The 17,598-nt window shown below is 45.7% G+C and overlaps 1 protein-coding gene across 1 annotated transcript; it reads left to right on the top strand.

The window, feature by feature from the left end:
• Positions 1-56: 56 nt before the first annotated feature.
• Positions 57-17,451, top strand: kiaa1328 (KIAA1328 ortholog). The gene is made up of 12 exons (XM_079747444.1): positions 57-117; positions 348-383; positions 475-698; positions 922-1,010; positions 1,207-1,322; positions 7,217-7,326; positions 8,749-9,104; positions 9,251-9,472; positions 9,649-9,744; positions 10,035-10,129; positions 10,712-10,823; positions 17,185-17,451. The coding sequence occupies exons 1-12, from the start codon at positions 63-65 to the stop codon at positions 17,438-17,440; spliced, it is 1,767 nt and encodes a 588-aa protein (XP_079603570.1). The 5' UTR covers positions 57-62; the 3' UTR covers positions 17,441-17,451.
• The last annotated feature ends 147 nt before the right edge of the window (positions 17,452-17,598 follow it).

The raw sequence follows: 17,598 nt of genomic DNA on the forward strand, positions 1-17,598 counted from the left end.
TTCGCAACGCTTGGTTCCCGCAATAGGCCCATAGGTTCCCGGGGAGTGGCGGTAGTTTCAACATGGCGGCAGCCCTAACGAGAACTGAAGAGTCAGGAATATTTTGGATTAATGACAGTATCCTTTGTGTATTTTGACCTACCTATTGCTTTTGACATTTTAAGACAGATTTTGAGAAGCGGTGAAGTTTGTTTTCTTAAGCGTTAGTATAACTATTACATTTATTGGAGTGGCATATTGTGTTCATTTTTCCTCTCACTATGTTGGCCAAGGAAACATGATGTTGTGATGCTGAAAGGGTTAACGACAATGTGTTGTGTGGTTGTCGCCTGAACTTGTGATCGCAGCATCAGAAGAAGAGCAGTCCGTTGTACTGGTTCCAGGTGAGTGTTAATGTCATGCTTTTAAAGAAAGTTCCTCATTCTACACTACTTTATCATATTTTTGATTTTCTTTTCCCTCAAACTACCTAAGGAGTCAGCAGAGATACAAAGTTTGGCATTGCCAGATCGAGTGAGAAAGATACAAAAATGAGAGACAAGCGTGACTGTAAAAAAGGTACCAAAATTGAGAGGCTTCAGGGTCAGTTGCAAAGCGCTCCTTCACTGACTTTCAAAGCACAGGACCTGATCCAACCCCACACTGCAGTCACCATAACTACTCCTGCGTATGCCAATAAAGTCACCCCCTTGTCAAAGGTAAACAAATTGGTATATTTGTTCAGATTCTTCTCATTTAGAATTGTCTTTTTCCTAATAATAATAAAAAAATGTGTTATGCCAAATCCTATATGACAAATGTGGTTCGGACAGAATGTATGTATTTGATGTAAAGCTTGAATGTTTATAAAGCATCATTATTATTTTGCTGGTTTTATATTATAAAGTGTTTGGTTCATGCTTACAATGTCCCTTATTCCAGACCAACACCAGCAGAACCCAGAGCAGTTTGAAGGACCTCTGCCCAGAGGATAAGCGGCGTATCGCTAACCTCATTGAAGAACTAGCCAGGCAAGGCATTTTAATGACAACTTATGCCCAGTGTCGCCTGAACTAAAATAAGCTTAACAGATTGGTGTTATATACAACACTTCTCAAAATTAACATATTGTCCCCAGAGCAGAGAATGACAAGTTTACAATTTCTTGCATAAAAATGCATTATGCAATTCTGCCTTAACACTTCAGTATCTCATTTAAATTTCCAGAGTTAGTGAGGAGAAGGATGAGTCAGTGCAAAGGCTGCGGGACGAACAGCAGACATTTGAGCGCAAGATCCAACAGCTGGAGCAGCAAAATGTGCTCATCGTTCAGGAGAGGGAAGGTATCCTTTCCATATGGACCAACTTAAGTGTGTGTTCTCTGCTTTTGCTATGGTATTGATTGGATGTTATTTTTAAAACATGCAAACCACAGTTTGCCGCACCTATTAATTTGGACCATTGCCACTTATTGGAAAAAAAAAAATCAAATGTTGACTATTTGGCAGACCCTTAGTGTGATTTTTGTTGAAGAAACATAAACTGGCAAATTAGGCGTACCTACTGGTAGACTGTTCATAAAACCCACAACTTTACCAACAATCTTGCCATCAATATATATATTTAAATACATTTTTCAAAAATGTAAATACCTTTCTTTTTGGAAAATGCATTGCAGGCTATTTTGCTAATGGGACTTGGTCTATTGGTATGGTTTTCAAGTTAAATAATAATTTAGCCAACTTAATGATTTTTTGATTATTATGATAGCATGAAACCTTTTTATTAATTTTCCCTATAGAATCTCTTTGAAACCATATTTTAAGCGGTCTAGCGTCATATTTGATGAGGTAAACTGCCAGCTCTATTATGCAGCAATTCATGGGCATCGAACCTTCCCTTCCTTATGGCAAGCCAATTATAAAATGGTGGCACCAGTGACCACTGTATGCCTCTTTTTATTATTTGTTTTAAATTAAGGACATTACCGTAGTTGAATTAATTCAAAACACATTCATTAGGCATACCTTATTATTTCTGTCTTCTCCTTGGGTTTTTTTGAATCCCCTTACTCCACAAGTGCATGCATACTTTGGAGTGCAGGGTTTGCTCTTAACTAAAACGCCCTGTGTTCTTCAAACACGTTGAGTTTCACAGTTCCAGGGTACGTGTACATATTAGTCAGCTTTTTATCAACCCTAGGGACTTCTATATTATAATTGGTTTAGCACTAACAAATCAGTTGGAACAAACTAATTATTTTGCGAATACATTTGAGGGGAAGTGCCAGACTACAGGATACACAAATGGTAAAAAAAAAAAAAAAGTTGTGTGCCAACTTGTAGGTCACGAACTGGAAACAAAGCAAATTTAACATAAGAATCATTTGTAGATCGGTGAAAGTTAGGAAGTATTTCTTTATGACGATTTGAAAATTTGCTTAGAGTTCTAGGAAGGAGAATGGCGTGTTATCCCCCTGGCTGAAACCCATTCGTGATACTTCTTTGGAGCCGTCGTTGTGTAGGAGGGCCTCATATAGCCTAGGGAAGACCAGCATGCTTCGTCCTCCCCCAAAAGTATATTTTACTTTAGGGGGATTCAAAAATAATTCACACACTATTTCAACCAAGGGTAAAAAAGTCTAGTGAATGATAGTTTGCGTGCATTTTTTTGATGCATCCATGTTTTGGAGATCAGGTTTCCCTGGTCATTTACTATAGGCTTTAAGCTATTTGCAATAAACCATCATTGCCAGTGTAAAATACCTTTGCTTGGAAGCCATGTCCTTTAGTTTTACATTTGCAGTCTAAACTACAAAATTAAATGCATGAATCTATCAAGGAACATAATAACTTGACACTTGTCTACTTGGTGGTGTTGTACACGATTGCATCATTTATGTTGTACCTTCTGGCACCTTACACAATACAGGCCAGTAGAGGCCACCGTAGTCATTGGAAAGGAAGGGGTGAGGGCGGGTATCCAGTGGGTTGCCATCTGCAACCTCACCGCTAGTGGCCACCTAACTTTTACATCCTGGACCTTTCAAGTAAAGTAAACATTTAATATCATGGCTCTTTGCCTCTCAGTGTGCCACCCTTAGGCTTTCCTACAGGGGGCAGTGCTGACTAAGAGCAGAGTTAAACTACCCACTGTTCAGAAGATTGTGATCAAGTTTAGCAGCATTTTACATATTTTATGTAAACTTAGAATGTAGTGGTTTTCCTTTGTTTGGCCTTTGGCAGAGTGTTACCTATGTTAAGGTTAATTTAGGTTAATTTATCTATGTATCTGTCTATGTTACTGTTAACAAGATAATGGAGTTAATAAAACTATTACAACTATTATGTAGAGATTTAAATCTTTACAATTTTTATCACAAAACCAGTTACAACTAATTCTTTAAATATGTCAACATCTTGCCATACTTCCAATAATGACTGCTGATTGTTGCACATTTGTTTGTTAGGATTTCCTTAACATCTGATTATCTGACTACCTGTTTTCACAATCTCACTCAGGTCAAACCGGAATGTGGCCAGCAATTTGAGTGGAAAACATTGCAAAATATGAAGAGTAATATGAAGAGTAATTGACCCACCTGGTTATTGCACGATTGGCAAAGGCAGCAGGGAAAATGAGGGAAAGCACAACTCAATTAAAGGCACTTTGGCTCAGAGACTTGGCATTTACACCAAACTTCTAAACTCCATTAAAAAAGCATTTGAGGGGAAAAAGCGTTCGGATCAAAATACCTCAGGGGGACAACATAGTCTTTAAAGTGCACACAAGAGTCAGAAACGCGCTTCTCAGCTGGGCGATTCCGGCACTTGTGCGAAAGGTTAAGGAGACACCAAAGGCAAACATAGCGAAGGAGAATCTTGTCATGACTAATTCCATTAGGTAAGGGCTTATCTTATCTAACAAAGATTCAGGGTTATCGAGCGCAGCCACTATGTTCGGCTGTATTTTAGCCTCTAGCCGCCTAGGATGAGAGGGAAATGTTCCCTTGATATTTTGTGAGTTTATTTGACATTTTAAACTGTCTGGCAATCAGGATGAAATGACTTTCAAGAGCAAAGGATGTATTTTTTGTTGCGCTTCAAGGCACTTGGACCCTGGATAGAACCAAAGTCAGGGGTACATTGGCATCTAGGTATGCCTGTCTTATTATGTTTTATCCCTGGAAACATTAAACACTGCCAGCCATTGATGGAGTCATTCAGAGAGGAATTCCCACGCTGTTGTTATTTTTATACATCTCATTTGTATATCTTTTTCTAATTTTGTCTTTAATTTAATGACATTTCTTTGAACAGATAAAGGCAATTATTATAAATAAAAGTCATCGTAACAGTCAAGATTGTTTTACCAAACAATTAAGTGGCCAATATATATACCCACAAAAAAAAGCTGTTTTAACAGCTTACTGAAGTGCAATATACTGGTGTTCCGACCCAATAGGAAGGAGCAAATACTCTTGCTGTACTTTATGTACTTTATACAGAAGAATACTTTCTGTTTCCCTTTTTTTTTTCTGTTTTCTGTGCTCCCCAGTCTTATTTTCAATTTGTCAGGCGTTAAAGCTGCTGCCTAAACTTCAATCGCTTACCCATCATTGCTGTCTTGCCTATAGACACACACACACACACACACACACACACACACACACACACACACACACACACACACACACACACACACACACACACACACACACACACACACACGTTCGTAGACATTCTCTCTTGCTCTCTGGCTCTATCTCTTCCCCTTCTCTGGCTCAGTGTGGTTGACTTGACACACTGTGCTAAAGCTTTAAAATATTCCCCCCTCCTGTGCAAATGTGTTCCACCTTGAGGTGGATTTCATTATTTCATTTGTGCGCTGGCCTGACAGGAGAGTGAATCATTCTGACAGGGCCCGTCTGAGGCCTCTCCGACTCAAGCCCTCGGCTCTGTGTATTTTCGCCGCAGCACGGGGAGGCAGTTAGTCGTTGCCGTTTTCTTTTCTTTTTATTTGCCACTCTGAAAAAAACCCGACTAGTTTGCTCGGGTTCTTGGCCCCCCCGATTGGCTGGCCTCTCAAGGCTGAGGAAGAATCATGTTTAGTGCAACAGCAAGGTGGGGTTTTATTGGGTCTTGCTCCTCTTCGGTGCAGATTACCCTGTGCAGGAGACTTTGTCTGCCTGTCTCTGCCTCGGGGGCCTCTGTTGCCATGGCCCACATCCTGGGGGTTGCTGCAGTACAGCACCGAGACCGCCTAGAAGCCTCTTTATTGGTGGCAGATTGGATACTGTAACAGATTTATTAACAGATACATGTCTACATTGCAGTTCCAGCTTCAAAACGATACTGCGTGCATGACGCCGATTTTTTTTAATGGAGTTCTTGTTGGTGTTTTTGCCAAGAGTGACCGTGCGGATGTAATGCATTGACTTGGTTTGCTTAACATTACAGACAGTGGAATAAATCTCCTCTGGGGAGACGAGCAGCAGCAGCAGCAGTCCTCCTATAAAAGTGTATTCAGTTGATTCCCCGCTGGACGGTGTGCTGCGTAAACCGAACACGTGGTCCATGTTTACATGATGGGATGCCCTTGTGATGCCCTTCCTCCTCCATGAAGGACCACTCTATGGCCTCAATCAAAAGGGTTTCACTTCATGTTTATGAAAGCTGCTCCACAGCATTTGTCTATTGTGCTTCTTTCAATTTGAAGCCCCCCACGCTCAACCAAACACGTTTGACCCCTTGGATTTGTTTCCACGGTCTGATTTAAAGGCTGCCGGTGTAGTGTTTCCTTATGGACTCTCCCTTCCATGTAGCCATGAGTCCCAGCTGTGAGTTGCTGCTTAAATTGAGCTTTTCTTCTCTTTTTTTTTTATCCAAGCTGTGTTGGGCAAAAAAAAGAGAACCCCCTCATCTCATGGCCCACCATCATAAAAGGATTTGTCCTGAAGGAGTTGCACTTTTACGCTCACCCAAGGCTGTGGCCGTGTGTGCACACAGCCTACTTTATTGAGTGGAGTTGTGTGTAGGCTATTTCATCACAGCAGGAAAGTGTGTGTGTGTGTGTGTGTGTGTGTGTGTGTGTGTGTGTGTTAACCCCCTGCCCGCCCCCAGGTGTGAGGTTATTGTTGTTGGACTGCATGTGTTTCTTGTGTACTTCTTATATATATCTTTAGACTTCCGTGTTTATGATCTTTTTGTATTCGTGGCTGTGTGGCGGGCGTCATTAGTGGGCTCCCGTGTCGCAGCGGTGGTTGGGTTCCAGATTAGTTTGGTGCACTCTGCCAGCTCTCTGTCTGGCAGGCTGCCTCACACGACACCGGCCAGCCCAGCTCCACGCAGCTTGGCCCGACCCAGATGGCGACAGCTCGGTGCCATGACAACAACTTTGATTTTGTTGGCCACTTTTTTTGCACTTTTTCTTCTGCTTCTCAAGTTTGCCTCGACTCTCTCTTTCTCTCAAGTCTGCTTTTCCTGTGATATGTTTTTTGTTTTGTTTTGTACAAAAGAGGATTCTAAAGGCTGCTTCACATTCAGCTGGGAGTGTAAGAGGTGTTGTTCATCAAATAATATATTTGTTGGAACAACTCACTTGTTTGAGTGTTTCTAAACCACAGGATATTGTAGGATATTTTGTTGTAGTACTGTGTCTTATGATCTATTATAACACCTCATTGTTGAATACATGATTCAGATTGTTCAATAACATTCCAAGGATGTGCATTCTTTTTCAATAACGGGCCACCTCAGGCTTTTTAAAGGACTTAATCAATGCGTGACAAATCAAACTTTAAAAACAAGGATCCAAAAGAACTGCGACCGGATGTTTCCTTGACAATGCAAAATCAATACGCCCAAAAAATGTATTTCACCTGAATTTAAGTCAATAAAAATAAATAATGTTATACTTCAAAGTAACTCACCTCTTCTTCTTGTTGGTGGTATAACACCCCTTCATTGATTTATTCCTTACGTATTTCCCAATAATAAATCTGCGTTTTATATTGGAATCCCGATGCCTGTATTGTGATGCATAGCGTCTTTTGGCTGCTTGAACTAGTGTTGTTATCAAGTAGGGCATATCACAAATAATCAGAGCCAAACTTTGCTTAATGTTCAGATGCTGTGGACCAGCAGACTGGGGTTCAACAGTCTTGGCAAGGTTGATGTTTTTCAATTCCTGTTTAAAAAAGTGTTCCTGTTGGCCCCTTAACCTCCGATGCCTGTAGGGCTGCAGCAGCAGTACAAGGAATGCCAGGAGCTGCTAGGTCTCTACCAGCAGTATCTGGCCCAGCAGCAAGAGAAGCTCAACCAGTCCATAGCACAGCTTCACAACAAGGTACACGCTTTAATTACGTTGCTGTTAATGCACGCATATATGTACAAAATATACTTTATGTATGTATCTATACAGACCTGCTGTCTCCGGCTGCTGATGTTCGTGTAGAGAATGGGAGAGTGAGGGAGGATGTTATTGTGTGTGTGTGTGTGTGCGTGTGCGCACACCCTACGAGCCATTTTCAACAGCCCTGTTTACCGTCCATCACAATGCGCTCTCCCACTGACACACTCAGATACGTTGGAAAACACTTGCCGTCAATGGTGGGAACACCTTCCTTTCTTTCTTGCATTTTCTCCCCAGCAGAGAGTGCTTTTTACACCAACACAACACGGGGGCCCCTTAGAGGGCTACAATCACTGCTCTGAATCGAGACCCCTTCTCCCACCACCAACCCGGCCTAAGTCTCCGCCCACCTAATTTATAGGTGCCGCCGTGAAGCATGTATTACGTAATCATGGCCCTTGCTCATTGTTCACATGGCGATTTGCGGCTCGCCACGCACCTCTGAACTGTTTACGTTCTGTGAGCAGATTCCGCGAACTGCGTCAACGCAACTTTATGGCGAATCGACGACTATAAATGCCATGGCCGTGTGCAAACTGTCCGCGGCGCACTTCACGATTGGCACATCACGCCGACTATAAATTCCTCCTTCGCAGGGCTGCTAGAGCACTGGGTCAGTCACGTGGTCCCACAGTGTCTGTGAGTGATGGGTCGTTTCCTTCTCCCTGAACCTTAGACCATTCGTTAAAGTCTCTTCCTCTAGTTTGATTTCTGAGATGAACACGTTATGCCTGTGTCTTTCTCAAAATACCCCTGACTTGCTCTCGCGCTCCAATGAAGGTCGGTGATGAGAAATCAGAAATCAAATTCTTTAAACCTTTGAGCACAGACCACATGTTTTATTTACCAAAGTTATGCTTTGGTAAAGGGATCTGCATTTTTGCTTCAGCATTGCTAGGGGACGTGTGTAATAGGAAGGAAACTTCAGGGAACGTGTGTAATAAGAAGGATAAGGCAGGGAATGTGTGTTGTAGGAAGGGAATGCTAGGTAACGTGTGTAGAAGGGGGAGAAAGACATGGGCAGGTGTAACAGGGAGGGAACGTGTTAAATAGGGAGGAACAGCAGGGAGAGGGGAACAGGAGGAGAACTGCAGGGAACATGGGTGACAGGGAGTATGTACTGGAAATGCACGTGTTTCCCTGTACTGCATTCCCTCCCAGCAGTTGGGAGGGAACGGCAGGGAATGCGTGTAATAGGGAGGGCACGGCAGGGAACACGTGTAATGGGGAGGGAACGTGCAGTATTGGCACTGTCACAACATGTTCCTGGCTGATCCAGGGTGTGATGAGAAAAGGCGGGCTCTGAGTCGGCCTCCAAGTCGCTTTTGTCAATCGTTTATTTATTTCCCCATCCAGGTGTCCGTCAGTGAAGCAACTCCCGGCAGATCCTCTGGCAGCAGGACGAACGTGTCAACTCTGGACGCCTCGCACCCAGGCCCTGACCCCGGCCCCAAGGGACCACCCCGCACCCGTAGGAGGGACAGTGGAGGCACACGGGAAGCCCTGGCCTGCGGTCGCCAGACCCTCTCGGACACGACCCCTCTGGACTCCTCCTCCGGCGAGAGCGGGCCATCGCACGTGCGCACGGAGCCATGCAGAGCCCGGCGCGGCTGCGGGCATTGTCCGGCCAGCGGCGCCAGCGGAACCAAGCCGAGGAGGGAACGGGAAGAAGACCAACACCTAGAGCACGGTGGACCACGGGCCTGCAACGGGTATGTCCGTTACACTTAATCATCCATACCTCAGAGGTCTCCTCCCCCATGCCTCTGTTCCTATAATCCCAACCTGTATCATGAATCCGCAAGGCGCCCGTTTAGCTGGTGAGCTGACGACACCGTACACATTTTCCCTCTCGCAGGCCAAGCGAGGCGGAGGCCGCGGCACCCCACGGGGGCCGGGCAGCCCTGACGGACCCTCCCCTGGACCACGAGGACTGGGAGGAGAGGAGACACCAGCTGCTGCTGCAGAAGCTGCAGCTGGAGGCGGAAAGGGAGAAGCTGCAGACACGGCTGGCCGAGCAGGAGGAGCGGCTGGCCAGACAGGGCCAGCAGCTACGGCAGTCACGACTCGACTACAGCAGGTACGGCGCCGCGGCGGCCGGCATATGGTGACCTCGCCGGCTGCCATCTGTTACCCTAGACCCGATGAGAGATTGGTCGCTAGTGAACCTTGGTTTCACCCCCCCCCCCCCCCCCCTCTCTTTTTGGGTTGCCAAAGTCTAGATTCTACCTCGCCCGCTCTCTCTCTCTGCTTCAGGTTCCAACAGGCCACTCAAGCGCAGCCCTCCTGCTCCATCACTGGAGGTGGAGCGTCACCGAGCGAGCAGCCCTCGAACCGGCATTTGTATTTCGGGTAAGGTTGACTCACACGCATGAACACACATGCACACACTGACAAACACGACCACATGAACACACACACACACACACACACTGACAAAGACGAGCACATGAACACACACACACACACACACACACACACACACACACACACACACACACACACACACACACACACACACACACACACACACACACACACACACACACACACACACACACACACACACACACACAAAACCCCTAAATCTGGGACACTTGCTTTGGGTTTAACTGGATGTGATGTTCCTGTGGTTTTTACAGTGGGTGTGAAGATGCAGATGCTGCAAAGCACCTCTTGAGTAAAGATCTGCCGCAGACTTCAGCCAACGCTCTTCAGAAGGAGCTCTCTATGCGCGGTGAGTTCAGAAAGCCTATTTTTCTCGGCTAGTTGGTAAACCACATGCCTCAAAACTCCTAACCACAGGCAGTTTTGTTTAGACAAGTTTATGTTCATTTTAGCGCTGATGTATGCAAGAAAAGTTCTGGAGAGTCGCTCTTGAGAGACACACACACACATACACACACACACACACACACACACACACACACACATGCACACACAGACAGATGCTTGCGTGCAAACACACACACACACACACACACACACACACACACACACACACACACACACACACACACACACACACACACACACACACACACACACACACACACACACACACGCCTCATTCATCTCCTTCCTCTTCTGATTTAAATCATTCCTCTTAATTCCAGTATACGTCTACCATCATGATCGAGACAGTTTGTGCCCTACAGTCATCATCTGCTGTCCTTCATCTCTACACACACCCTGTGTCCTGTTTTCCTAAGTAGTTTTCTGCTCTCTATTTGTTAAGTTGCAGCAACAAAACATTGAGCCGTGCTACCTGTTTCGTCTGCCAAGCAGCCATTTTGATCTTTGACCTCTCTCCCGACAGAAGCCTTGCGGTGCTCCAGAGAGGACATGGCTACGTCACCGGTCACCACGTTTGCCCGCATCCCTGAGGCCGTACCAGCATGTGCCTTACCCCTGAAGTCCCCTGAGGCTAGGTAAGGATCTCTTCATAGGTTATGATCTTAAATGGGTTTTGGCTTTCGCCCTCTCCACTGCCTACAATCAGATTGGCAGGGGTGTAGTCAGAATGTTTGTTTGATGTTACCTGGTAACTCAAAAAAGCCAGTGACATTAACACATGCAATAGCATGCTTTTAAAACCTATACAGGGGAATGTATTCTACTTTTTGTGTTTTGAGTTGAAATTCCGAGCATGATCAATCCGTAACACACTACTTCATTCACTACACAACACTTTACATCTAAAATAAGTTGTATTAGGGTACGCTGCTCCTTTGAAGGATTTGTCTTGAGGGATTGATCCCTCGGACTGTTTCAGGCACACACTCAATGTGACAACTTAATCACGGCGATTTAGACTTTGAGACGACGAATCAAGTGTGACGTGGCTGTAATTGACGTCAAACCGTTTCCTGCTATGCACATCTATATGTGCATATCATCTATATTCCTATATTCATAGTGTACAAAAAAGTGTCCCGAATTGACCAAGAAAAGTTGGCAGCAGGAAAACCTACAGACTCACCTGGGGGAAAAAAAGAGAAAAGTTGAGGTGTGAATTACGCACAGGAGGGTAAATGAGGCCGTTTTACTGGTCAAGCTAACTTCTACAGCAGGCTGGAGCTAAATGAAGCTCCTTTCCCGGGCCAGCTAATACTGTGGCCATGGCTGTCAGGAGCCACGCTGCGTTCCATTAGTCGGCCTAGCGGGGACCGAGCTGCAGGTGTAATTGAACAGACTTCTGGATGCACACACACAGACACACACACAGACATACAGACACACACAGTCACACACAGACACACACAGAAACCCACTCTTCTCCCTCTGCCACAGTAATGAGACAGAAAACGGGGGAGGGGAAGAGCAGGGTGGGTGGGATGGTGTAGGGGTGTGTGTGTGTGTGTGTGTGTGTGTGTGTGTGCGTGTGCGTGTGTGTGTGTGCGTGCGTGCGTGTGTGTGTGTGTGTGTGCGATGGCGGGAGAGTTGGATAAAGTGGAGAGATGGAAAGGAAGGAAGAGGAGTCGGAGGAGCTTGTGATGGATAGAGCTGCGAGGTGCAGGGGAAGATGGAGGCAGCAGGCAGAGAGGGGCTGGGGAGGACGGGGATGAATCATTGCGTGTGGAAGCGTCCCGGGCGCTCTCAAAGAAAGGAATTCATCGCCGCGACTCTTCTCCCGCTTGTTTGAGAAAAGTAATTAATGTGACAGTGTGTGGTCTTCCCTGTGTGGTGCTGCATGCGTGTGTGCGGTGGGGGTGTGCGATGCATGCGTGTGCGGGTGAGGGAGTGAGTGTGGTGCATGCTTGTGTGGGTGTGGGTGTGGTGCATGCGTGTGTGGGTCTTTGTGTGACTGTGTGAACATGTGAGAAATGTCACAACAACAACAACAACAATGACAGAACCTAGCTGCAGAAGGCATTTGTAAAATAATAGCATTGCAATGCATGTTATTGTTTGTACCGTGATTTATTTTTACCTGAGGCGGCGTGTTAATGTGTGTGGTTCCCTGTGTCGTGACGCTGACAATTCGTCTCTGTTACGACCTGATGTTGACAAACGAGCCCCTCTTACCCCTATGCCCCCCATTCCCCCCCCTCCCAACCCCTGCGCCCCCCCTGTACTCCTCACCTCACTCGGCCGCGGCACTATAGCTCTCTTCATGGCAGCACACCCAGTTCATTCCTTCACTTCCAATGAGTAACCCTTAAGCAAAACGGTGTGACGTCCAAGTTGAACTGTAATCTCCAAGCAGATGGCTATTAATTCCAGCAAGGGATACCGGGGGTATCGGACCATATTACGACCCCATTTGCACCCCCAAACCTGATTAAAACCATTGCGGTGGACTCCACACTGTGACTGTTTACTACCGGTTGTGAGTCAATCGCTCAAAGGCCTCCCACTCATCCATGTGTGGGCTTTAAACATGCCCATGATGGAATAGTGATGCAGTCATTAGCATCCGATGTATGTTTTTGTGGTCCATGCGTTCACAGGTGGTGAATAAAATACTGGAAGCTAAAAAAAAGCTATATTTTGATTTACTGCGGTTGATTAACTGCAGTAAATAAAGTGTGGAATTGAAGCGGCCATAATCCATTTTTTTCTGATCCTGTTTTCGCTTGATAAATTATGATTCTACATTTTTTGTTGAGCACTTCTGTACTCCAAAATGACAAACACCTGCAAAAGTCACACTGGTTGGCCTTAATGGGCACCAATACCTAATTTAAATCTAGAGTAGGCAATTTATTTATAAATTTATCATATATATTCATATATTTGTTAAAATTCTCTATGCAACCGATGGCAATAAAAAAACCTGAATTCCAGTAATTGTGGCTTAAATAAGCCTATCCGATAATTAAGTTCAGCATAAATGAATTGATGGGATGGCCTACCTCTCCATCCTGTTTGGCACAATGCCCTCGCACTCATTGCACATGACCCAAGTCTTCCACAGGGCAAGGCATACCTATTGCTAAAGCTAGCATGCTAGTCGAGTGTTTTGGGGGAGTGGCATCAAAGGGAGGCCTGAAGAAAGGGGTGAGATTCTTTGGGCTGGAACTTTCCAAATCCAGCTCACTCTGGCTGGTTTCTCAAAATTGCCTACCCTGGCTTTAATGTAGATTATATGGTTGTTGTAGTTTGACACACTTTTATTTATTTATTTACACTGGAAACATTCTTTGCATTATTCACGCAGTAATGTACCGATCTTCAAGTTGTTAAACGGTAGTGTTAGCTTGGTTTTCTGAATGTTTGGGAGGGCACTAGTACTACTGTTTTGATTTGGGATGTCTCGCAGAGAACCGTTTTATTTCTTTATTATTCATTAAAAATGCTGCACTTAAACATCTCTGTAAGCCTATAAAATACTGCATTGCTGTTGAACCTGAGTCTCTTTGTTGTCATATTGACGCATGAACTTGAAAAGTAGCAGCGTCCTTGGCGATGCATATTTGTATATGCGACATATACTGTAACCCTATAGTGCTTTTATAGATTACAAATTGCAAAGAAATACCTTTTTCTCCAATTTTTTTCTCCATTCGTGCTGGGGCACGAATCAATACATTTATTTGTTTATTTTCCTTATCAAACAGTCGACATAGCATTATCTTGCCTGTCCTCATTTCATATAGCAACACCCCCAAACGACCATCGAAATTGAACCAATTCAACGGAGAGGTTCAAATGGGACGGCACAACTCTGGGGTCAACACCCCCCCCCCCCATCTCTCCATGAATCCCGCGCCGGTGGCTAATGAGAGACTTCCATCCTGGCCTGCCGCTGGGCGCCTGCTATCGATTGGCTGGAAAATTGACATGCGGGGAAGACGCGGCAACCATTGTTATGTTATTTATTTTTTATGTCACTCTTTGGCCTGCAAATGAAAGGGAGCGCTGGGGTGGGACGGCTATGCTTAATGGAACGGGAGGGAGGGGGGGAGAAGGAGGCCGGGAAGAAGAGGGGGTGGGGGCACCTCAGGGAAACTATATGCGGCGTTGCGGCGGCGTACTCTTTAGGGGTGGAACCCGCACCCACGTTTAAAGCAGCCCCGCGTTGAGTGAACTGAAGACGGTTGAATATAATATGTTCTATGGACATCAGAGGAGCGCCACTCTATGTTCCCGCAGAGGCCGTAAGGGGTGAGGGTTTGAACGCCGCCGCTGCGGTAATTGATGTCTGCTCGGAACTACATAATGGGACCTTTTTTGTTCTTCATAGCCCCCTTCATAGACGCTAAGCGGCCAATTAGTCAAGCAGAAGAGTCCTTTAAAGTTATTAATGGTGCGTGCACACTGAAGCACCGCTGTCACTCAAGTTATCTACACCCCCCCCCTCAAAGTTCTATGGAGACTACAGGATGCTTCTTGGATGGCTAGTCGGAATGCTGGCGCTATTAGCAGAAGCTAAACCAGAGTCTGTGTGTGGCTTCAACATGTTGATCAAGACACGTGTCAATAAGTGAAAAATTAAAGAAAGCTTTAGTGAAAATCCTTCCATTATGTGTTTGTGTCCACCTGCTGGTGTTTGTCATGGACTGAAAGCTGATTTGTGGCTCGAATAATTTGCCTTTGCACCTGACTCACTGTATAATCAGCCGAAACACATGAGTGAAGTTATTTGCTTTTGTGCTTAAAACACTGTTTGAAAATGTATGAACATTATTTGTGTTTTCCGCGTGCAATGTCTGCTCTTTAAACCTTCACTGTGCTCCCTCCCCCCCTCACCCCTCCGCCGTCTTCACAGTTCCTCCGCCCAAACTACTGCCCCCAACGCCCCCACCCCCAACCAAAACACTCGCCTTGTTATAGATTGTGACCGCCGGTAAGTGATGCATTATTCATTACCACAATGTCGTCAGTTGATGGATGGCTGTTTGAGAGCCCTGTCCGTTAAATAAATCAACAAATAAAAATGCAAATTCTCACATTTCCAGAGCGGGAGCCTAGCCAAAGTCCCTCCCCCCCCCCCCCCCAACACACACACACACACACACACACACACACACACACACACACACACACACACACACACACACACACACACACACACACACACAGCATTTCTTTTCTCTTCACGGATCTGCACTCCCCTCCAATCTCTCCGTCACTCACATGCATGGCCATAGATGCACGTGCTCGCACACAAGCACACTTGGATGCAAACTATTATTGACAGGCAGAAGGGTAGCAAATGAGGGCGGCAGATTCTTACTTCAGCGTCTTGTGTCTTCCCTGGCTTTTCCAACTCTCATTACATACACACCGCGCGCGTGCGCGCACACACACACACACGCACGCACGCACGCACGCACGCACACACACACACACCTTTGTGGTGTGTGCGTAGAGTGAAATATGCACGGCCTCTTGCTCCTTTCATGTTCCTGTCCTTTCAGGAAATTGTGTGCTGCTGAAATGTTAACACATCAGATAACAACAAGATTATCTGTCCCTCTGAAGTCATGTCTGGTGAAAGTCGCCATACCCCGCCTGAAAGCCCTGGCACCAGGGTCTGTGTGTGTGTGTGTGTGTGTGTGTGTGTGTGTGTGTGTGTGTGTGTGTGTACACCAACTAGAGAGTGTGTGTGTGTGCGTGTGAATACCAACTAGAATGTGTGTGTGCGTGTGCGCATGCATGAGTGCCCGCGCCTGTGTGTGGATGCAAATCGATGCAGCTTAAAACGAGCAGAGAATTATGTGAGCAACATCAGTGGACCGTGCTTTTAAAGAATTCATGTTTTGTATGTGGAGTGCTCGGCGTTGAGCTGTGTACACACTGAATAATTTATCAAGGCAGCCAGACTGAAGGATTGAATCTCTATTAGCTTAATCTTCCTCGTTTTGGTTTATTTATTTCTCCCCACATTCTTCTTATTTCCATTCCAGGAGAGAGGTAGGGAAAGAGAGAGAGAGAGGAAGGGAGAAAGAGAGAGAGAGCGAGAGAGAGAAAGAGAGAGAGAGCGAGAGAGAGAGAGAGAGAGAGAGAGAGAGAGGCAGGCTTGGACCTCTCTCCATCTCTCCCTGCACTGCCTTTCCCCGGCTCACACCTGTAAGACTCTAGGCTTTGCTGCCTGCCTGCCAGAGTCTGTTTCCACTTGTTAACGCCGCTTGTTGAAGTTCAGAGACCCTTTGGCATTAAACAGCTTTTTGTTCTTTATGTGTAGAGGGATTTGCGTTTGTTCCTCCTATGGTTTGTGTTTTGAAGCATGCGATTAACCGTGAACAGGTGGCCAGAGCGGTCTTTGTAGTGGGACATTTTGTGTGACGGCGGGGCCTTGTGTGTAAGGTTAAAATGTATGTGTTTTGCTTACATATCCACTCTTACTTTTAGAGTATACTCCTGGCTGTGCTTTTGTGAAGAACCGGTTTTAAGGCAATTCAGATTTGTTTATTTTGAAAGATGCTTTAAGTTGCATCTCAACGACTGGGTCGGGATTCTAGCAGAGCCAAAAGCCATCCAAATGAAATGCTCCCGAGTAGCTCCGTTGGTAGAGCAAGGTGTTAACACTGCCAGGGGTCTGTGCTCAGTATGTATTCCCTCACAGTGTACCCATTCTAAGGCTAACACTCTTCGGGTAAAGGAGATACATAGCATCCATTATTGTCTTTAAAACGTCAAATAGTTCCAATTCTAATCCCGTGTCCTCATTTTACTGGTTAGTGTCTGTACATGTTATATGGTCTTCCAATACACCAAACATCCCTCCTCGACATGGACGGCTGTAGTGAGTTCAGATTCGATGTCCGACGGTCGACTCACTTGGATCTGAAAGGTCAACGTCGATCAAACGCGCATCATTCTCATCTCCTCATTTCCCCCCAGGTTGGACTCCTCTCTCCTGCAGCTGCTGGAGGTCCTCAGCCCCGTCCAAGTGCCTCCCCGCCGCCAGCCGTCCTTCCAGGGACACAACGCCACCGTGCCACACGGTGCCCTTAGGCAAGGCACCGCCAGGGCCTCCTCCCGATCAGCATGCCTGGCCCCTCTGAGCTCCTCCTCCTCCTCTGGACGCTTCACCCAGAGCCCCCAGCAGGACCTTGAGGAGAGCCAGATACTGGAGGACATCTTCTTCATTTGCTGAAGTGTGTGTGTGTGTGTGTGAGCCACATACAGGGGTATAATGCGAATCTGCGTATGTTCACCTCTTATGTCTTAACAATATTTGAAAAGTGTTCTGCTAATACTGTATATTTTAATATAAATAAACCTAAATTCCTTCTACAAGTGTTTTTTCATTTG

The sequence above is a fragment of the Pollachius pollachius genome (genome assembly GCF_949987615.1).
Source record: "Pollachius pollachius genome assembly, chromosome: 12".
Classification (NCBI taxonomy): domain Eukaryota; kingdom Metazoa; phylum Chordata; class Actinopteri; order Gadiformes; family Gadidae; genus Pollachius; species Pollachius pollachius.

What these genes read in the sequence shown, in the direction of transcription:
- kiaa1328 (XM_079747444.1), top strand. Translation starts at nt 63, where the DNA reads ATGGCGGCAGCCCTAACGAGAACTGAAGAGTCAGGAATATTTTGGATT. An exon ending in AATATTTTGGATTAATGACA is followed by an intron (nt 118 to 347) that starts GTATCCTTTGTG and finishes TTGTGATCGCAG; the next exon opens with CATCAGAAGAAGAGCAGTCC. An exon ending in TCACGACTCGACTACAGCAG is followed by an intron (nt 9,473 to 9,648) that starts GTACGGCGCCGC and finishes TCTCTGCTTCAG; the next exon opens with GTTCCAACAGGCCACTCAAG.